Source organism: Anastrepha obliqua, chromosome 2 (assembly GCF_027943255.1).
Source record: "Anastrepha obliqua isolate idAnaObli1 chromosome 2, idAnaObli1_1.0, whole genome shotgun sequence".
NCBI classification, from domain to species: domain Eukaryota; kingdom Metazoa; phylum Arthropoda; class Insecta; order Diptera; family Tephritidae; genus Anastrepha; species Anastrepha obliqua.
The window spans coordinates 91,659,340-91,681,208 of NC_072893.1; the positions used below are offsets into that span (position 1 = coordinate 91,659,340).

At 34.7% G+C, this 21,869-nt stretch overlaps 2 protein-coding genes across 8 annotated transcripts in view; both read right to left on the reverse strand.

The window, feature by feature from the left end:
- Positions 1-18,325, reverse strand: part of LOC129239139 (stromal interaction molecule homolog) — a 31,089-nt gene extending 12,764 nt beyond the window's left edge. For 4 of the 7 annotated variants that reach the window (XM_054874462.1, XM_054874460.1, XM_054874461.1 and 1 more), the window contains exons 1-9: positions 18,179-18,325; positions 9,215-9,743; positions 7,324-7,487; positions 7,110-7,229; positions 6,912-7,024; positions 3,382-3,497; positions 3,144-3,316; positions 2,064-2,643; positions 1,947-1,994 (exon numbers count right to left, since the gene is read on the reverse strand). In XM_054874462.1, the coding sequence (XP_054730437.1) occupies positions 1,947-1,994; positions 2,064-2,643; positions 3,144-3,316; positions 3,382-3,497; positions 6,912-7,024; positions 7,110-7,229; positions 7,324-7,487; positions 9,215-9,566 (1,666 nt within the window). In that variant the 5' untranslated portion in view covers positions 9,567-9,743; positions 18,179-18,325. Of the gene's footprint in view, positions 1-1,946; positions 1,995-2,063; positions 2,644-3,143; positions 3,317-3,381; positions 3,498-6,911; positions 7,025-7,109; positions 7,230-7,323; positions 7,488-9,214; positions 9,744-9,845; positions 10,173-17,722; positions 18,120-18,178 lie in introns of those variants that run through there. The other 3 variants (XM_054874458.1, XM_054874459.1, XM_054874457.1) reach the window with 3 other exon arrangements.
- Positions 18,326-19,508: 1,183 nt separating this feature from the next.
- Positions 19,509-21,594, reverse strand: LOC129239142 (diphosphomevalonate decarboxylase). Its single transcript, XM_054874465.1, has 5 exons — positions 21,373-21,594; positions 21,215-21,285; positions 21,012-21,129; positions 20,172-20,956; positions 19,509-20,085 (listed from the first exon to the last, which is right to left on the reverse strand). The coding sequence occupies exons 1-5, from the start codon at positions 21,422-21,424 to the stop codon at positions 19,933-19,935; spliced, it is 1,179 nt and encodes a 392-aa protein (XP_054730440.1). The 5' UTR covers positions 21,425-21,594; the 3' UTR covers positions 19,509-19,932.
- Positions 21,595-21,869: the final 275 nt, after the last annotated feature.

Consider the following 21,869-nt stretch of genomic DNA (forward strand, 5'->3'; position numbering starts at 1 on the left):
TTTACAGTTTGCTCTTTGTTTGTTTTTTTTTTTTTTGTTTTACTTTTGTTTACACTCAATTCAATTTAAAAGTCGTGGCACTGGCTTGACTTGGAAAATTTTAATGAAGCATACTCTAAAAATGAATGAAATTATACTTTTTACTATTATATATTTACTTTTTGTTTCTATTTTTTACCGTTCTTAAAATAGCTGCTCCTATTGTAGATTAAATGTATAGAAAAAAATCTTAGAAATACCTACATATACTACTAGCGGTAAGGATGTGTGAGACGCAAGTGTGTACAATATCAAACAACTAAGCAACAAAAACTGCAATTATGCATGCAAAAACACATAATAATAAATTATTTGTGTATGCTCTACACGCTTTCCACTTATAATAAATTTACTCATTTACACCTGTTTGAATACGCCAAAAAGGAAGTATGGAACGAAAATAAAAAAATATAGTTCCTTGTGTAGGATATGTACGTGAGTTATTTACAATCTTCTACACGAAATCGATGATCACGTTCCTCAATAGAATTCTTATAAATTCAAAAATGGCCATCACAGTTGTGTTATACATGTCACACTTCCTTTTTTCACCTACTGTAATTTTAGGCTCTTTCATTGTTATGTACTATTGACAAATTTATAGCACGAAATTGCCTTGGGTTACTCATGAATCTATTAGAATTGCGAAAAGAGTTGTTGGTAAATTTAGTTATTAGAGGTATTCAGACTGGGATCTTTATTATGAGAACCTATTGAATGGGATGTTTCCTGTTTTGTATTTTGTTCACGGCAATTATGCTTGAGTTTGGGTTTAGGAATCATCAAAAGTAAAACCAATACACCATAAACAACAAAATTGTTATGGAAATTTCAGTGAATACCCCTATTCGGGCGAAAATTAATTTGATTTTCTCGAAATGTTATTTGAAAAGTCACGCAAATAACAATGAGAAACTGGTGTAGCGACAAAATATATGCGGAATGAGTACCAACGTTATAAAAAACAAAGCAGAGCTTCATAACAGTTCGTAGAAATTTAGATCTTATTTCAAATGGTTAACTCTCTTACCAAAATTGTGTCAAAGTGACTCATTTCTAGCTCCGTGTAAAAAAATGAGCACAGATGGAAATTATTTTTCAGCACTGTGGTGGTATAATTTCTCTTTGCTCAAATTTTTGAAGTTTCCTGCCTTGAAGCGATATGTATATCTAATATATGTAATTCACACACTTTTGTCTCACATTGCTTGTAAAAATTACACCAATGCTATTTCAAGCTACTCAAAAAGCTTTCTATATCAAACATTTGCATAAAAACATTTTATATCAAATAGTAAGCTTCATGAAGAATAACTAAACGTTAGTTATTTGTATTATTATTTTTTCTATTAAACTGAGCGCCTAACTACTAAGGCTTTCAAATCAATTTATTTTTTGATTGACACTCTAGCACCAAATCACCTGTTTTCTTATTATCTAAACGAGGCATTTTCGCATTAAAAAATTCAACCAAAAAATTAAAATAAAATAAAAATTATAAAAATGAAAGCCAAAGACAAAATAATTCTAAAAATTACTTCATTTCCTAATTGTTCGTAAGTTTATAATTAAACAAACATCCTGCAGTTTTTCGAGATTAAGTTTATGCAAAAAATCTAATGGCGCACAAATGTTTTCATAAGTATGTGTATGTAATGTATGCGAGTTGTGTGTTTTTCCCCCTTTATAGCAATAATGCATAATACACATATTACATTGGCTGTATTAAAGTGTGGCGAATAGCTACGTATGTCTACTCTTTCCTTAGATTGACCTTCAATTCAATGCTTTGAATATATTCATATAGACTTCATTGATTGCTTTTAGATAAATTTGAGAAAGTGTCACGCCTCATCAGCTGCATCATTCAGTCGAGAACAAATTGAAGTTCTCAAAATTGGGCTTACCTTGCACAGATTCATCATCTAAGTCATCGCTGCTGCTCGTGATGCGTCCTACAAGAGATCAATTTAAAATAAAATAGCCTAAACAGTCCGAAAGATATTTTCGTTTTGTTTATTTACCTCGTGAACCCTTGTTCGAACCAACGCTGCTGCCACCATTCCGACTGTACAGCACATTTTCTAAATACTGCAAGCCATTATTATTGACAATATTAAAACCAAGACAGTTTTCAATTTGTTTCCAACGATGTAAGCGCTCCTGCAATTCGTTCGTCACTTCACTGAGTGCATTGCGCGCCTCTACAATAGAACGATCCACATCATCAATACTCTTCCCATGCGTCGAAACAAACGCACCAACTAGACTTGAGCGCTTTTTGCGCAATTTTTCACATGCTTCGCGCGCTGACTGCAATTGTTTCTCGGCTGAAATGCGCTTCTTCATATGGTTTTTACTCTCCAACTCGTAGGTATACTGCAACCAGGATTGTAGTTGTGGTGGTGGTGTCCAGCAATTGTCCACCAATTCGATTTCAGCGCGCGACAACTCAGTACGCAATATTTCGATTTCTTTTTTCAACTTTTGCACCTCCAGATCTGAACTGGATGATGAAAGTGCGGGGGCCTCTTTCAGGCGACGTTCCAAGTCCATTTTTTCGGTAGCAACATTTTCCTGTTCCATGCGAGCACGTTCTAATTCCTAGAAAGAGAATAAAGATTTAAAAGATTCGATATATTCGTCGAAGCATTTGAATAGAACTTAATGCCCTATTTGAATACGTTAAGAATATATCGGTTGGGCCTTTTACATGGTTGCCAATTTTGGCATGATTTGGTGCAACTGCTTGCCTTTTACTCTATGGAGGTAGTGCCCTAATTTTTCGGTATTTCGAAGCTAGAATCCATTGCATGTGCACTCTAAATTTTCAATGTATCCTTAAAAGGAAGTCTGGCGGCGTTAAAACGTGTGAAGGTTGCTAATCAAAATCACCATTTTCTGATCGCCACATTCTTTGTGGGAACAACTTTTATTATTTTTTCGAAATGCTCGTCGGAAGTTTTAAGAGAAGAATTAAGATATAATTTTGGATATACAGTTCACCAATTTTGGCGCATTCCAAACCATATCTTAAAATAAACTCTTAAAAGTGTCGCTAATGTGCAAGCATATTAAGGTTTTATCCTACAAACTTTCAATACCTTTTGCATCTCTTGTAAGCTTTGTTCGGCACGCTGCAGTCCCTCCATATCTTGTGCCATCCGTCGCAAATGTCTTTTAGCATTTTTATTCTGTTGATATGCATACCAGCAGCCGATAATTGCACTGAGTAATAAGGTCACTAAAATATAATCTTTCCATCGTGTGCCCGTTTCTGAAGCAAAAAGTAAGTAAATTAATTCTTACTGTTGATTAACAATAAACAAACGAAAAACTTACCACGCGGTGGCCCGAAAAGCACAACATCCATCGCTTTGAGCGCAATTTTCTGCTTATGAATGGGATCCTTTATGCCCAGCACATTGCCCACATAATGCATATTATTCACTGCCAACCTGAAAATAAAGTGGAATCACACAAAACTTTCAATGTGTTGTATTACTCGTACAGGTACTGAATGGCGAAAAGTTTTTACGCATGTATGTATGTATGTATTTGTTTTTTGTGAGATGAGTTAAATTGAAGGCCAAACGCGGTCTATACGAATATTCAGACTATAAAGTGTTTTTCTCACTGTTTTTTCGAATCATTTTACACTGTACAAATACCAAGTTAATTTTATTAACTGTGTAGAAAAAAAAAGATATAACTTTCATGCACATTTAGACTGTCCGTTTTACTTTATTGACAAGCAATGACTCGGACGTGGCATAAAACTCTAAGTCCCTCTATTTGTAGAACAATATTAGTATGCACACAATTGTAGGAACAGTTCATCGAATTTTTATTACCGCCAAAATTTGTAAGTTTCCATTGAATAACTTCAAAATTTTGTGAAAAATTCAAGCTTTTGCCACTTTTTACAGTGTATGATTCGGTAGTTGTTAGTTTAATTGCGCGTTCACCTAATACTACTCCTCCATTGTAATAAATTCGTACACAATGACAAAGCTGGTGTACAAAAAAATCTCACCGCTAAATAATTGCCACTTTTGCTATTATTAGAGAAAATCATTCGCTGCTCGTTGCTTACCTATTTTATGACATTTCGATGCCTTTTTATTGCCGTTAGAATTGTACCGCTCAATTGTGGAAGGCCGACATCAGTCAGTCATTACTTCCCAGGTGAGTGGCTATTAGGTAGTCGCATTGAAAAATTTTAATGTACACTCTAGTTGAGCCATCACACAAAAATGCTAACTAGTCAATATGACTGAGTTTCCCAGTAAAAGCTTACAAATAAACCAGAATAAAAACTCTACTAGTTCGCATAGTTTGCTCAGATAATTATAGGCCAAATGAGTTTATATTAAAAACTAATACATACATATATACACATGTATATACCATATGTGTATGGGAATATTCAGCCTTAAAATTTTGAATAAGATGAAAGCAGAAAAAAAAGTAAATTTGTTTTGTTATTATTTCTGAGACTTTCCAAAAACCTTAACACATAAACTCATAAAAGTTAAAATGTTGTTATTTATAAGTCAAAAAATTGTATAAAAATGCCATTTTATAAAAATGGTCTTAAACTTTTATTTATTTTTCGCTGGATATAAAAAAAAAAATTATAAATTCAAGTGTGAACTCTATTCTTAACCGCTGTTTAATGTACTTTTTCTTGGTTTTACAGGTCCTAGTGCAGCGAAATTTTATTTTCAATAGCATTTTTAACTCAAAATTAAATTTGAAATATTAAACTGTGCATGAAGCACAGAAATAATTTGGTTAGTATGTATTGCTCATTTTCCATAAATTAGTTAATAAAAAGCTAGCGAAATTAAATCATTTTCCACAACTAATGAGGAACAAAAGTTCAATGGCCTCTGTATACATATTTGCGATTTGCATTAAGTGTTTTGCTATCTGCAATACTTTCTCAGAAATAGTTTTAAATTATTTTTCTGTACCAACCCTCTATGGTGGTATCCCCGCTAGACTCGGCCCCGGACTATCACACTAGCTGCTTTTCCAAAAGTTAATTAATGCCGTTCTAACATCACCACTCTTTGGTCTTAATGGTCTGGTTTCAAGTTTATTTCCCGCCAGGTCCAAATAATTTTTTTATGTATTATAAAACGAAACTGTGTACCAAACATTTTTAGTATAGAAAGGAATATATTTATACTTATATATATATATATATATATATACTTATACTCATTTCAACTGATTATGGATTATGAAAACACTTCTTCAGTATTAGCGCGTCCAAGAGGCATTCCTTACATGACACAACAATTTAGGCATTACTAAAAAATTAAAAAAAAAAAATTGGTTTTGCCGCTACATATGCAGCACGAGACCTAGTAAGTAAAACTACCATGCCACTTATATGGCGGAATCGAACCGTTAAGATTTAAAATTTCAGTGCTAACTTGAGCGTGGCGACTTTAGCGTATATAATATAGGTATAGCGTAAACATTTCCGAATATGCTCATAGTGTTTATACACTAAATTAATTGAAGCAAGACTATGCTTATGCAATAATATGTTAGTTGGAAGTTATTTCAAGGAGTGAACGATATGTAATAATTAATATAAGGGTCCTGGTTATTTTAAATGACGTTTTCAAAGCAAATTAAAATTTCTTTCAGTGAAATATATTTTAGCAAATTCATTTCGATTTTGCTTTTGATTTTTACTAACAATAAATTCATCTATGAACAACCTTATTACAACGTTTAAATATTGTACACCTATTATATGAGGTGTTTTTTAGCTGCATGAGAACTATCGACATTTCTGTTCAGTAAGGTTTGGCAAGTCATCACGAATCTTTTAATGCTAGAACTGCGCTTCCAAATTGTGGAAATTTACTTTGAAAACAATAAATTAGTTCGCGAAGTTCATAGAGCACAGGTGCCATCTCGGTTATTTTTACTTTCGGAATAAAGAAGAGATACGGTGAATGGCGAGCACTATAGAGCAGTGCTGACTAATTTTTTTTTTCGAATAACGAATCAGCTTGCCATATAGCGCTCTAGACAATCGATTTATTGCAATATTCAAGCCACCATTGACAGATGTATTGGAAAAAGTAGTCAAAAATTGGACTGAGCGAATGGACCATGCCATTCGTAGTCGCGACGGATATATGCCGAATATCATCTTCAAAAAATAAATCTCCTAAAATTATTTACCAAATTATAATAAAAAAGTGCATTTCAAGCTTTTAAAAAAATACCCGATACATGCATAGAAGCATATTTACAGAAGAATTATGGTATAATATCAAACTAGAAAATCTAAATATGTATTAATCTTCATGTGAAAAGAATATTAGTTCAAAATTATTTCTCGCCATTTTTTCCACACAAAATCTAAAATATTTTTCAGTGGTTCGTGTGTAGGGAAGAGATATGAAAGTGATAAGCGAATATTACTGCTTTGTGTTGTCATGCGCCGGCCGTTAAATTGACAAAAAAAGTTCTTAATGATTTAATGGTTCTGCTTAATTAGATGGAATGAAAATACGGTATTCGAAACGCTTTTTCCCCCGTTATGAGAAAAACTAATCTAATAAATGAATATATGATAAATAGTATGATAACTCAAAAGGTTATCTGTTTTACATACAATTGGAGGTATAAGAAATTGATTAAGCTTAATTAGTTGCGGCTCGATACAAGTATTTTACGAGTGTGTTGACAATTCAATTCTTGACATATCAAAACCGGTTCTTTGAACTGTTTGAATTTGGTTTTCTCCTATCAAAAGCCTTCAGCAACAATGTACACGACACTGTTTATTTGCTCAAAATGCTCTTATCTTTGTAAAAGTAAAAAATGCAAATAATTACCGTGGCAATGTTGCTCCGGTTACTTTATGCAAACGAAATAGTTCAACATATTGTGGTAATTGCACTGATTGCGCTAACCAATCCGTAGTTTGTTCCATAGTCCAGTTGTGCACCTGAACAAAAAAACAAAAAAGAAACAAGGAACCGTTATAGTAATTGCTATTTCAAAAACCTTCAACGTTTTTCTATTTAACTAACCTCCGAGCGTAACCAAGCCTCCCACAACTCCTTCACCGATATATGCATATCATCGTTGAAATGGAACGCTTTCTGACGCTTCTCATATCCAGAATCATACTTCAGTTCTTCACGTAAAAACTAAAGTGCAAAAGGAGAGCAACACAATACAGAAGTAGATGTCATTACTTTCCAAATATTATTGCTTATTAAATGTTTTTTTAGTACTGCTTACGTCGTCCGATTCGCTCAAATCGATATTGCCATTGTCGTCATCATCGAGTTGACGATGCAGTGTACGTATAGCTTCCATACCCAAACGATCCTGCAGATTTCCACTATAGCAATCCAGATCATCTGCATGGCAAGCACCATCAGCAGAGCCACTGCCCAATGAACCTGTATTTTAAGAAGGCAAAATAATAAAAGCCAAAGTAAATATTAGTAAAATTATGATCACATGGAACAAACTGCGAAATATAAGTTTATACATGTGTATTTACGTAGTTTGCAATTATTTGCATACACGCGTACATATACATATGCCAATATGAAGATATACCAAATAATAATATGCACAGAGATAAATATTTATTATATCAAGGGTAGGTGAGTTAGTTTCATTTGGCACCGGGTCCATAAAAAGAAGGTTGGAGTTTTACATTTTTCCGCGCATCATAAACAAATAATAAAAAAGAAATCAGGTAATTATTTTACATATGTATGCATGTTTGTTGTGTATGTTTTTCTTTTCTTTGTTTGTCGACAAATGCGTAAGCAAATCGTAAATAAGAATATAGCTTATTTAAATTGTTCCAGATAAGCACAAAGTTGGGTACCGCCTGTGGTTGAGCCTAGTTCGTATTCGTTAAAAAATGTGTAGGTGCATATCCGTTAATGCTAACAAAATAGCTAGAAACTGCTAGGTCTGACTATGATGAGATGTGGGCGGGGGTTTTTTTCATACTTTCATATATACCCATTTATTTATGACCTTATTGGAAAACGATTTTTGTGTATACGATGTACGAGTATGATAAAAGAGAAACGAAAGGTGGGTCTGCTCACTGATCTTATCAGTGATTTGTAGATGGGAAATGTTATTTAAATTATTATTAATTACAATGTTTGAATCTTACCGGAAAAAGGGCAAAAACAAAGGCTAAATGCTTTTCTTCTATTGCTTCCTGCTATGTCCTACTTGAGTTCCCTTGGTGGCGACGATTTCTCTCCAGAAGTGAACGTTCTTTTCTGATAACTCGTGGAATTCGTTCTATGGTATTTTGTGAAGTCATGTATTTTTTCCGTAAAGTATAATCTTTTTATTTAAGCTTCTAAGAATGGATATTTATTGCTTGTGCCGTAAGAGGATCTAAAAATTGACGCTTGACGTTGTCTCTTGATATAAAATTCGATTTTATAAAAGTATATTAAGCACGCCGGATGAGCTTAACTGATTTATGACTACTTTCTAAATCAATTATTACAACCGGGAACACCTCTACCAAAATAGTCAGCAGAGCTAAAGCGTGAAAGTTAAAATTAAGCGGCAATGTTAGTGTAGACTTAAGAAAAGAGCTCCGCAGCTATTGTGTCAAACCTCAATTAATTTTGGCTCAAAATTGTTTTGAGTGTGACTTTAAACTCGGTGAGGTTGTAAGTAAATAGGTATTCGGTGCAACCCCGTAATTCAGTTATTTTAACTCATATCATCAGCCGCACCTTAAATGTTATATTTATAATTATAACATTTCATGAATTAACGGCAAGATATTATCTTGCCTTTTTTTATTGCTAAGGTATGTGATTAATCTTCACTGCGTTAATTTTTATTGAGCATTACGTCACACTCTGCCAATTTTTTTTGCAAGAAGTTTAATGATGTATCTCATAAAATATAGTATTTTCATATTTTAAGTACAAGATAAATTCGTTTTATTTAAAACTCGTTGAGGATTTAAAAATAACTTTAGAGGAAATAAAGTTGCCTAAATAAATTTCAGTTTTTCGGTAGCAACACAGTTTGCCACTTCTTTGTTTACTAGTCCCTGACAACTCGTCAAAAAAACCAAATGGTAACTAATTTCAACCCTCCCATTCCCTCTTCTTTCCCACACTATACTTACTGAACTCATTGCTGACAGCCTGTGACATGGCTTCACTTAGAAGATTATACGAATTTCGATGCTCCATGTGACCACTGCCCGATGGAGATGCATGGTATTGGGCATGCGCAGCTGAAGACACTGCGGGGATCGGCGCACCACTGTTACTCCCACCGCCACCGCCGCCAGTACTACCTTGATGATGTGCCGATGCATGCAGATGATGCTGCTGCTGTTGCTGTTCAGCATTGTAGCGATTCGCGGCAATGGCGCCCATCGTATCACTGGGTGGGCCGCCACTTTCGACTACATGGCATTTTTGGGACGTCACAGCTAAGAAGAGAAGCGCGTAGAGCAACAGTTTACGCTGCATTATCTGTTGTTCTCTGCTGCCTGAGTGCAGTTAAAAAATATGCGATGCACCAACAGTGTGCAAAGTAGCTAACTGTGAGTTAGTAAATACTGAATCAATTAACAAATGTTGATGTGCAAGTTTACCGGAGGGATAATATTATTTTTTTTGTTTTTGTTTTTTGAAGACAACGTCTACCTGAAAATATAGATGCATGATATCAATTAGAAAATAGTAAAAAACGCATAAGCATTCAGTTTTGCAAAATGACAAATCGCTGACACTGAGCTACCAGCTGACCTTAATGCCGTTCGCCGATCTGTCTTATGATCTAATTCACTTCTCCTGCTATCAACAGCTTACAGCGTGCTTTAGTGGCGATGATTTACAACGCTACAAGCGAAAATAACCAGCACACTCCCTCGCTGTTCGTCGATCACACAACTCAAATTCAAATCACTGCATTGGTTCGAACTCAATTTTTTGCGTGAAGTTCAAAACCAAAAATACGCAACCGCGCGAAAAAAGAATTAAAAAATTAATAAAACTGATTTAAACCCCAAATTGTTCCGTATCGATTTGATTGCAGCCGCCCGATGCTGCCTTGTTTGTTATCTGCTGACTGGCGATGTACTGCGATCAGCCGGCATGGCGTTGTAAGGTTATTCATCGTATGTGCTCGTGCACAATAATAAAAAAGCTAAAATAAAAATAACAAAGATACCTATACGTAGATATTTACTTGCTTATGTATGTAAACATGCATACATGTGCGCACATAAACAATTGCTTGCAATATTGGTAACGCAAAACATACATACATATATACTTATACACAGATGTACATGAACGAGCTAAAACAATTGATTCAAGTATGAATTTCGAGAAGTCGAGCCGCAATTGACTTTGGAACTGTGCTTGGGCAAGAGAAAAAGTTGAGCACACATATATACATACATACATTTGTATATATGTATATTATTTAAATACATTCTATATTGCGATCCCATGACAAACATCTACATACATACTTCAAACAGAAATTTGAAAGCGATCAGCCCCTCCGGCACAGCTCTCACCAAATTACTTCAAACTTTAAGTGAATTCCCCAAGAGAGTACAGCGATCAGACATTTTTATGCATATACATACAAATTTTTGGATTATTGTGTATGTGTACACTTTTCTAATTTCGAAGTATTCCAATATGAAATGTAACGAAATATTAAGTCGTGACTTTGATATCGGAAAATTAAATACAAGTAAAGCACTTGTTTATGTGCGTAATTCAAATGCACATGTAAAAAACACGTTCATATAAATATACATATTCATATGTATTTTTTTCATTCATACAATATTAAACAAAGAAGGCAATATATATACATACATATATTTCCCATAAATAAATTTACTTTAAAATTATAAATTTAAATATCTCAAAGTGATTCTGCAGGATACAACTTAAAAATTTTAATACGTGTGAAATCCGCAAATATATTTCTGTTAACATTTAGGGGAAATAAACCAACATAATGTAGGGAAACAGCTGCGAATACCCGCTATAATTACAGTAACAACACTTAAAAGTCATTTGCAGAAGAGGTTTGGAAAATGTTTAGTAAAAAGTAGTTGAAAACCTTGGGGATGCAGTAAACTGACTCATACAAACTTAAATACACAAAAGTTCCCACCTCTCTTGATGCCTCTATATTGTTGCTGGGGTGGCAGTAACTCTTTTACTATAGCAGAGCCTTGATCAAAATTATAGTGTCACTGTGATAAGAGAAGGAAATACCTAAAACGATTTACGACGTCAAAAAACGAGGAGTTTCAGCTCTAACATGAGATGCGTATTACCAAACCTGAATTAAATTCTAGCAGGTTCAACTCCTACCTACCTACCAGAATCGTTTCAGACGTACAAACTATTACCGTATTAACCATCTGCATTGTCGTTGTTGTAGCAGCATTAATGGGGGAAAATTTTGGGGAATGCTGCTAAAGGTACGGTCTGATCATCTCTTTTCTTGTCCCTTAAAGAAATACATCTACCGCCCTTCGAAACAGCTTGGATATCATCGACGACAACAACTGATGAGTTAAAAGACCAAAACAGGGTACTTTGCTGGGTTCCAGGTCACTCTGGAATAAAAGACAATGAAGTTGCTGATTAACTCGATAGGGTGAGGTCGGCAGCAGATTTTCATAATATGCGTAAAGTAGACATAATTCCTCAAGTTGGTTTTCTGACATGCCACTATTACTTAAATTACCATGTCATTGGGAACGAGACAGAGTGTAGTCTCCGTTTGGGGGAAGATGAAACCACAGAGCATATCTTGTGCAACTACATTGCCTTGGCAAAGACACGACTACAGATCTTTGATCAAGTTCAAATGGATCCGAATAAATTCAATAATGCTCCTCTTGCCGAGTGGGAAACATATGAAATTTGGGTCCTAATTATGTATTTTTAAAGTACTGTAAACAAAAAAAAATGTTTGCAATATTTTCAATGAAAAAATTAGTATATATCAAAAACTCCAAAAGAAGTGAAAACAATTGCCAAATCAGGAATAATAAATGGCTGTTATACAAGCCTATGAGATCTAATGAGCCTCATAAACTGCAAAAACTAATTTCGATTTGTACAATTGAGTAAACATGTAAATCCTAGTTGTTTCCTTAGTATATGGTGAATTATAAACTGTAGAGTTGCTCTGAAAAAATTCAACTAAAAAATTCAACTCAATCTGCACTAGTTAATTTATTAATATTGACTTAAGATAGGGTGTTTTTTTAGCTACACGAGAACTATCAATATCGATAACTATGGTTGGACATCTGAGAATACCCAACTGTTTTGACATATAATACTATACTATATCTGTTCAGCAAGGTTTCGTAAGCCATCAAGAATCGTTTAACGCCAGGACAAAGCTTCCAAATTGTGAATATTTACGTTGAAAAAATAAATCTATTCGTGAAGTTCATAGAGCGAAGTGTTGAAGAAGACATCGAAATGTCGATTCGTCGTCGTTCGCAACTTATTGGCCTTTGTTCTTGGACTACGTATAAAATTTTACGTAAGGATCTTGGCTTACGTGCCTATAAAATCTAGCTCGTACAAAAATTGAAGCTAAATTACCATCGTTTGCGTTGAATCTTTGCTGATTGGGCTCATTTAAATTTGTTATTCAGATTTATTGAAAAAAGTAAACAAAAATTGGATTGATCGAATGGACCATGTAACTCGTGGCCGCGGTGGACATATGCCGGATTTCAAGTTCAAAAAATCATTTCAACAATACAAACACCCATTATAAGCTTCTGTTTTAAAAAGTAGAATTTTACAATATCAATTTATCAAGTAGATTTTTACAATACAGAATTGTTACAGCCAGAATTTTGAAAACAGGTAGTATGTTTTTATGCGGCCTTTTGTATATGAATATCCATTTCTCGAACAACATCAAGACACACACCACAATATATATATATATTTTTTTTTTCGCTAGTTTCATATAAGAAATAGAGTTCATTCAATAACATAAACCAAATAAATCAAAGTTTAAAACTAAAAAATTTCGACTAACTAAATTTTTTTAAACAATTTTAAAATTGTTTAATCAGAACTTAAAAAAAAATTTTTTTAAATATGCAGTTTTATCAAAAACAACGAAAAATATTTAGCATACAAATCATTGTGAATATTGTAAAAATAATCATTGTTCGCAAACTTCTACTGCTGGATATATTTCTTTTCATGATCTGCTAAGAATTGATAATAGACTGGCGAATGCATTGCTAATATGTGCCCAACACATGGAGTGCTATGTAATAATACGTTCACGTATAAGTAGATGATCAACTTTTTCGCGCTTAACTCAAAATCCGTAATTAAAAAGCGCGATTTCCCATACAAAATGTCTCTCCCAAAATCTGAGATTATAAAATAATCCCAGATAATAACGATACTTTTTGACATACAACCCTGTGTTTTCTGTGTTATCGATAATTATTACTCGGACTACCCGATTTGTAACCGTTCGCATCATTATTGGGCTTCCCATTTTTGGATTAATGGCTACGTCAATAATCAAAATTGCCGTATTTCGACTGGAGAGCAGCCCGAAGTCATTCAAGAACAGTCATTACATCCATTAAAAAAACAGTTTGGTGCGCCCTATGGGCCGGAGGAATCATTGGCTTATGCAACAGTGAACAGCGAACGCTATCGCACCATGACATTTGGTTCCAACAAGATGGCGCTATTTGCCATACAGCTCGTGAAACAATGTATTTACTACGTCGTCCTTTCGGTGCGCAATTTATCTCTCGTCTCGGACCAGTAGATTGGCCGTGATATTACACCTTTAGACTTTTATTTGTGGGGGTATATAAAGTTTAAATCATTTGTGTTGTGGCAAACATTTGAAAGGGATTATCTTTAAAAAATAAATGTCATAAAAGGTTCTACACAAAAAATTTTTATTTTATTTCAATTTAAAATCCGATACCTCTAATTTGAGCACCCTTATTCATACATACATATGTATTAAGTAAGGAATTCGGGGTTTATTGACTTGCTTCTCTTACTTGCATTCTTTTGCAAATTCATAGATATCTAAATTAAACAAAGCCCTATACATAAAGATGGTACACGGACGCTGATTGGCGAGTACGTATTGGGCAATCTCTTATTTTCAGTTTTCATGAAAAGCGCAGAAAACATTTTTTCTAATAGCAGTTGCTCTTCAGAGCCAATGTCAAGCCTCCAAATGTTCACATATGTTCATAGATACCTCTATATGTATGTGTATTGTTTTTATTTCTTGCACAACTTCTTACCAATTAAGTTAAGCAAACCACAGCAAAGATCATAAACGCCAATAAAAAAACAAAATGAAACAACTTCATGACGAAGAATTGTTGTTGGTGACATTTAAAGAAATTGGTCGATCACGCTTATCTGGTCGCCTAAAACTAGTGACACGCAATGAATGAAGCTCTAAACCTGCCAAAATACTTCCAGCAGGCCAGCCGCGGAATGTCATCTGATGCTTGCTTTACAACCTCTACTATGCTCCCAGTTAAAGAGCATAGTGTTCGGCAAGCAATTCCGGCAGGCACCACTCCTGCAGACAGTTGCTGGAGGCTGAGCCAACTCCCAGATGCGAAAGAAGTGATTGAAATTCGTGATTTTTAACACGATGCTGAGATGATGTATCCGCAAAGATTCATCTTTCTTATGGCATTTTGTGCCGCCACGAGCTACGGGTGCCTAACTTGAGCAAGCACAACATTATGCCTTTTAGTGCAAAGCAAGATTGCATAACTGTAAAAGTATTATCCAGGAGGCATAAGAAGTTCAATCAAAGCTGATCGTAGTAGCATTGTTTTATTTAAACCTTCCCCCATTGTTTTATTAATACCTTCTGTTAGGTATGGAGGGACCTACAGTTTTAACCCGACTCCGAACGGCAGATATTTTTTATGAGGAGCTTTTTCTTGGCAGAAGTACGGTTTGCCGTTGCTACGCATTCCCGAATGGTAGGCACGCACCAAACCATTCGGCTACGGCGGCCGCCAAAACGTTTTATTTTAATAACATAAAAATTTTCCCATTTATTTTTGGAAGTAGTTTTAAGAATTTTAACAAGTACTTGACCAGATATAAACTCTGCTTATTCGTGCAAGCCTAGACTCGACATTCGTATTGAATTTGTTTTTGCTTTTAGTGAAAATGCATCAAGTAAGCTTGTCAATGGACTTTTATATATGTCTGTATATACCACTTATGTAAGAAAATATTTGAAATTTGAATCAACAGTATATTCTCACAGTATACATTTTCGCATATGTGTTATGTTAAAGAGAAATATACAAATTGTCTCATTAACAAATATAAAATTAGATAATGTTATTGGTTTGTTCGCTTGAAAACATCAATCATCAGCCGCAGCAGATTACTTTAAATACGTGTTTTTACGCAAACTACTTATAAAGGGTCTTTCATAAGACGCGCCTAGATGTTGTTTCAAAACAGAACATGTACAAATTTAGATTATTTCAGGACTCGCTATTTTTTTCAAAATATAGGTCTTAACAATTACATGTGAAAAATGTAATAATATGTCCACCATGAGCACATCTACAGGCGAGCACATCTATACGAGAATTTAAATTTTCAAGTATTCACTAGTGTCTACTTGTGAAAAAAACCACGAAAACTAGTCTAGTGGAGTTAGATCGGATGATCTGAGTGGCCAGTTTACGTCACCATTATGTGAAATTAATTGACCGGGGAAACTTAGATCGCAATAATGTAATGTTCTCTCGTGTTATGCGACTTGTGGCTACATTCTGTTGAAAATAAAGTTCGTCTATGTCTATTCCTTTAAGCTCAGGGCACAAAAAATCTCCAATCAGCTATCTATGGCGTTCTCCATTGAGAGTAACTGCTCTTTCATTTTCACCTTAAAAGAAAAACGGTTCCATTATTCCTCAGAAGAACCTCATCAAGGAGTACATTTTAGTGGATGTAATGATTTTTCTGAAATTACTCGAAAGATGATTTTGCGTGAATTTTGCGATACGTCGTTCTAAATATCGACCATTTTCATAAGTTTCAATAATTTTAAGGCAAAGATGACTTAAAAAGGTACCTATGAATTATTCATTACTGCCATCTAGGTGCCATTATCGGAAGACCCTTTATTAGTCCATACATATGTACATACTATAAATGTAATTATTTTGTATATTAAGATATGCAAAATTGTTTCATACTTATGAAAACTCGTAGGTACATGTGAGTGTGCATAAAGCGCTCTTTATAAAGACGATGCTTTGTTTCCATGACCGCTCAATTCCAAAAAAACCAAGGCGATTAAAACTCGCCAAAATTCAATGTAAACACAAATTTGAATTCTAATTTTTGTTCGCACTTATACAATTGTTATCACCCGTCAACCCATAATCACGCTCCCAGATAGATGTTTGCGGTTAGACAAACAAATACAATACAACAAGAAGCACCAACGGATTCGCGAATATTTTTTTCAAAGTCAGAGAACCCGCTAGAAGTTCCAAAAACAAAAAGAAAATTGCTAACATATCTAGATGGCAAAGTAAAGGTGTTGTACAATGGGTAAGAATGAACAAATGAGTATAAATGAAATATGTATGTACATACATATGGACATACACGTAATTTATTTGTTACCTATCTACCTACACTCTTATTTCAACCTCATTTGTATTTTAAATGGAGTTTTTGAAGAACACTTTATACATTGTTTTTATAAATATATGTACTTACATACAGCGTGGTTACTTTCTGAAATCGCACTTTCGGTTCGGTATTCAGTTTCCTGTTTCATTTTGTTACTGAGACATTATTCTCTAACAAATATTATTCTCCGAAATGAACATTGAGGTATTTTAAGGAAAAAATATGTTTCTTCTCAACCTTTCGAAACTGAATTGATCAACAAAAAGTATACATATTCGTACATATGTACATACATACAAATATGCATGTATGTATGTATGGCAGCAACTACCGACATCAGTGGAGAAATGCTTAGATCTATGTACTTTGAGGAGGGTCAACTGCCAATTGACTGGCGGCGTTATTTATTAGATCCGTAAATATTTTCATGTATAAACATCCATACATATGTGAATATGTTGCGAATGCCATAAATGAAACTTGAACCTGGCCGTCAATATGAAATCAAGTTTTCATATTCTCATTTCTAATCATTTTTTATTGTTCGGCTAAACTACACAATAACAAATTACGTTTACAAACAGGTCCGAACACCTGGAAATGTAAGCATGTATTCATAAATATGTAAGGAATATATGTAGGCATATATGGATATGGACACACTGCCAAGATAGCAGTGTGTCAACTCTGGACATCACCCCGCTTGGGCAAACGTTACCACTTTTCATTTTCATTTCCTCCACCGAAAGTATAGTGATCGTAAACCTGCACGTATTCGTACCACATTATAAATCGACGAAGTTAAACATGTGAATTCATACACAACATTGCTATGTTGGAACAGGTGAGTAATTGACTACAGAATCAAGTTAATCGTTTCCCTAAAATGGCATTACACAAGCGATTTTGAAAATTGTCTTCCATTGTATGCTTTTTACCACAGATCAGTTCTGGAATCCGATAATAAATCGGGTCAATGCGCTTTTTTAAGTCGTTTGCATTGCCCTTTATTAATGCACACTTTGAACACTGTTTGCATGTAGATCATTCACATTTCCTGATGTATCAGTCACACCGCACACGCCCCAGTACATCTTCACTGGTTTGTATTTGTTGTTTGTACGGCTGCTGCATTATATGTCATCGTTACAGCCTGTATCATTATACAAGCTGCCTGGCAATAATAAAACAACACAAATCACACGCTGCTGCCACTGCCACTGCCAATGCTATTGTCACTAGTACGCCAGCGCCAGATAGCTTAGCTGCCCGTTTGCGACAGCGTTAGCGCTAGCATTTGCCATTTGCCTTCGTCGTCACTTGCTAACTCGTCATTTTGTAAAACTTCTGATTTTTCGTACAATACTAGTTTTCAGCACTTAAAAACTCTTTACCAATAACACATCCTCCCGTAGTTTATCTGCTAACGTTATAACACAATAAATTTTCGAGTAATTTTACACTTTTTATTATGAGCTGTGCCCTATAAAAGGTATGTGATCGACAAATGAAATATTTTCCGTTTTCTTTCCGTCAACCAATTAATGACACGAACGAATAAGTTTTAAAGCAGATGTGTGTGCGTTTCACAGTTTTAAACGTCCCTTGCCACACTTTTACAAAATAATATTAAGAATTGTTCAAGCCTTTCTAAACTTTTCATAGTAAATAAACTTACGAAATTCTCGAAATACTTTTATCATTAAAAACAAGAAATTATAACAAGTTCACTGCTTATTGCAAGTTTTTTGTAATGTAATTCACATATGTAACCATATATTTGCAGGCCGGAAAGGCGTTAAAAAATAATATTCTTTGCAAGCCGGCAGTTCTTAGTGAATTTCGCAGAAATGTTGCTGTTTTTTTACTAATTTTTTGTCTACAAAGTACTGTTTTTCTGTATCGACAGCGGAAGCTAATTGGGTTTGTGTGGGACCACATTTTTCTAATGGCGATAGTTTGATAGCATCTCAGTAAGCAATAGTAAACCTTGGCATTTTTGCTTTGAAAAGGCTTCTCTTAAAAAATATTTGGCATTCAGGGTGGGCATAAAACTGCAGGTTATACTATTTGTCGAGGGCATCAAGTCACATCTAAAACTACGTCATGGCAAAATTTTTGTTAATTCCAGATAAGTTTGCTTATGCCACATTTTGTCATTCTTGATATCAATCCAAGTTTGGTTCTTATAACAAAGAAGGAAACTTTTTCTATCTGGCAGCTATTTAGATGTGATGAGCAAAATTCAAAAATTGGAGTGCGAATAGTAGATGAAAACAAAACAGTGAAAGCGAGTGGTTTGATAACAAGGTGAATTCACAAAAGGTGACTTCGGTATAGGGCAAGGTGGATTTATTAAGGTGACAGCATTCACCCAGCTGAATTTTTCACCGTAGGTATGGCTTACGTCAAAATGATATGCTTTGTTTGTATGTATTGGTATGTTTACATTTGCTTGCTGATTTTGACGTGATGGTTGGACCAAACGCAACAACAAATACATGTAGGGTTTTACTTATGTGTGTTTGGTGTCACCTGTAATAAATTCGCCTTGGTATAGGGCTTGATTTGTTCTTTTTCTTGCGATTTGATGTTTTGAACGTTTGTATCTCATTGAAATTTTGACAGTTAAAAAAATATGTGTAAAATTAGTTGTTGCTCTACCGAAGTCACTTTCATACACAAGGTTAGATGCTTTGGTGATATATTGAAAAAAAAAGGTCATCAACCAATATTTTTATTTGACATTATTTATTTCTTTTTATTACAAAGCTATTTCCAACGCATTTTATTTTTAAAACTGAAGCAAGATTCCATTAAAAAAAGCACCAAATGCTAATTACATACAAATGTAAATATTTGTTTATATAAAACGTTATAAATAGCTCTGATTAGTCACTACCTGAACCAGATGTCAAAAAAAGTTTTCATATGATTTATTGCCCCAACTAAACAAGTAATATTTATATAACACTATTTTAGTCGTATTTCAATATTCTTTAAGTTAAAGATATTGTCAAGCACACTATTTACTAATGCACCATTATTAAGATACAAAACTACAAATATGGAAGTCTATAGACTCTTATTGTCACAATTATGCACTGCTATTGCCCCTGCGAAAATTAATAAAGGCCAAATGAAAATATTAAGTTTCAATTGGTGAACCCTGAGTTAAATCTAAAAGACTTTCGTCTTTATCGAGACGTTGTGGACCCTTCCCTATACGTGTATGGATTATATACTTAAGAAGATTCTTGTCATGAATAGGTAAAGTGGCATTTCCATTGAACCCGTTCTTCTGCAAATAAAAGCAAAAAATTTAAATATTAATTATTAAATATTATATTATAAATTAAATATATATTTCAAAACTTGTTTTATCACCTCCTTAGTTTCGCATCCAACTGGTATGCCCTTAACATATTCCACACTGTGACCCATATCGTTGGGAAAGCTCGTTTGAATTGCGGCTATCGCAGCACTTACATCTGATTTCAGCAAATAAAGGCAGGCATTTGGACCTGCATCAAAGGTATAAGCAAGCTTTGCCTCACCAGCTGCGTTATTATAGGCGTGTACAAACTCTGCGATTGCATGCGACACATCATTCATGTACACACATGGCGGATACGTATCCAAAGCAATGGCATGAAATTGATTCGAATCACGCATGGTTATCTCTGCAAGCTTTTGAAAATCTCGTTTTCTTATTGCCTCAACCAATGCTGCTATACGCTCAGGCACACAGAAACGAGCACGATGTGCGATCAGATCTGATGTTTCCACAGCACGTTGCATACCTTTGGTCGAACTAGTCTTCTTACGTGCGTCGTTTACTACTAATATGAGAATATGTAATTCGGGCCAATGTTCAGCAGGCTCGACAGGCAGTGCAATGGAATCACTACCATCCTTGAGTTTGCCTGAGTGCCAGCGTACAAAGCCACCATGTAGACTACGACATGCAGATCCACTGCCTTGACGTGCTATTGCCGTCAATTCTTCATTTTCAACGCCGTAGAGACCAGCCAACGTATATACTAAACATGCGTAACCAGCAGCACTGGAGGCCAAGCCAGCCGCTGTAGGAAAGTTGTTCCGGGAGGCTATGTGTAACTTCCAGTCAATGGGGAATTTTAGTTGTCCTTTTGCAACTGCGAGTCGCTGTACTAAAATGAATAAATTACATTTTGTTTCGCGTTAAATTTAGAAAACTGTACTTACTCTCCTTCAAACAACGCATGGTACGTGGATTCTCCTCAAATGGCACCTCTTCACCGTTCAGCCACATAAGGTGACACTTAAAGGAAGCTGAGGCAGCAATTGTTGTCTTTGCACACATCTAGAATAAATTTCCATAACAAAAGTTCGTTTGAAAATCTCCATTTCATTTGTGTGAACGACGTAAAAATTCTATTGATAATTACCTCATCGGTGCTAAGGGTCACGCTGAGCGAGTCGTTAATGGGAAGTATGAGATCTTCATCCCGCTTGCCCCCTTGAAGTGAAAGCGCAAGTAAAATAGTGGCATTTTAGTGAGTATCGCTTAATGTATTTAACTAGAAATCATGGTAATATTACTTACAATACTTGATTAGGGCTATGTTTACAGGTGCTATACATGTTTCAACAAACATTTCAAAGAACCAAAATAGAAATTTTCGAAGAATTATTTTCACTTACAAGTCCGTAAAACTATTTTAGTTAGCTGTTGGAAAGCTGTTAGCAACCAAAACAGCTTCAATGCTCCACTTTCCCCAAATGCTGAACTACCAACAATATGCAATCCGTTGGAGTGAGGCAAAAATGTAAACAATTTAAACAGCTGTTTTTAGAGGGTTGCGTTGATCTTTGAAATTAAGTACTGAATATTGTAATAGATGAAGCAACGTAATGGCAAGTGTACAATTACATTATATTCGTCAAATATTTTCACAGCAGTTCATATACATTTTTTTAAACAATAAAAACAATAGCGTGGCGCGAGTAAGTAAATAATAGCCTTTACAGAAAATTTAGTTCGGTAGAGTTATGCATGGGGATTATAACCAGAATTGACTTATTTGACGTTGTTGAAAAATT

What these genes read in the sequence shown, in the direction of transcription:
- LOC129239142 (XM_054874465.1), bottom strand. Translation starts at nt 21,424, where the DNA reads ATGTTTGTTGAAACATGTATAGCACCTGTAAACATAGCCCTAATCAAG. An exon ending in CATGCGTTGTTTGAAGGAGA is followed by an intron (nt 20,957 to 21,011) that starts GTAAGTACAGTT and finishes TATTCATTTTAG; the next exon opens with TACAGCGACTCGCAGTTGCA. An exon ending in TTGGATGCGAAACTAAGGAG is followed by an intron (nt 20,086 to 20,171) that starts GTGATAAAACAA and finishes TTTTATTTGCAG; the next exon opens with AAGAACGGGTTCAATGGAAA.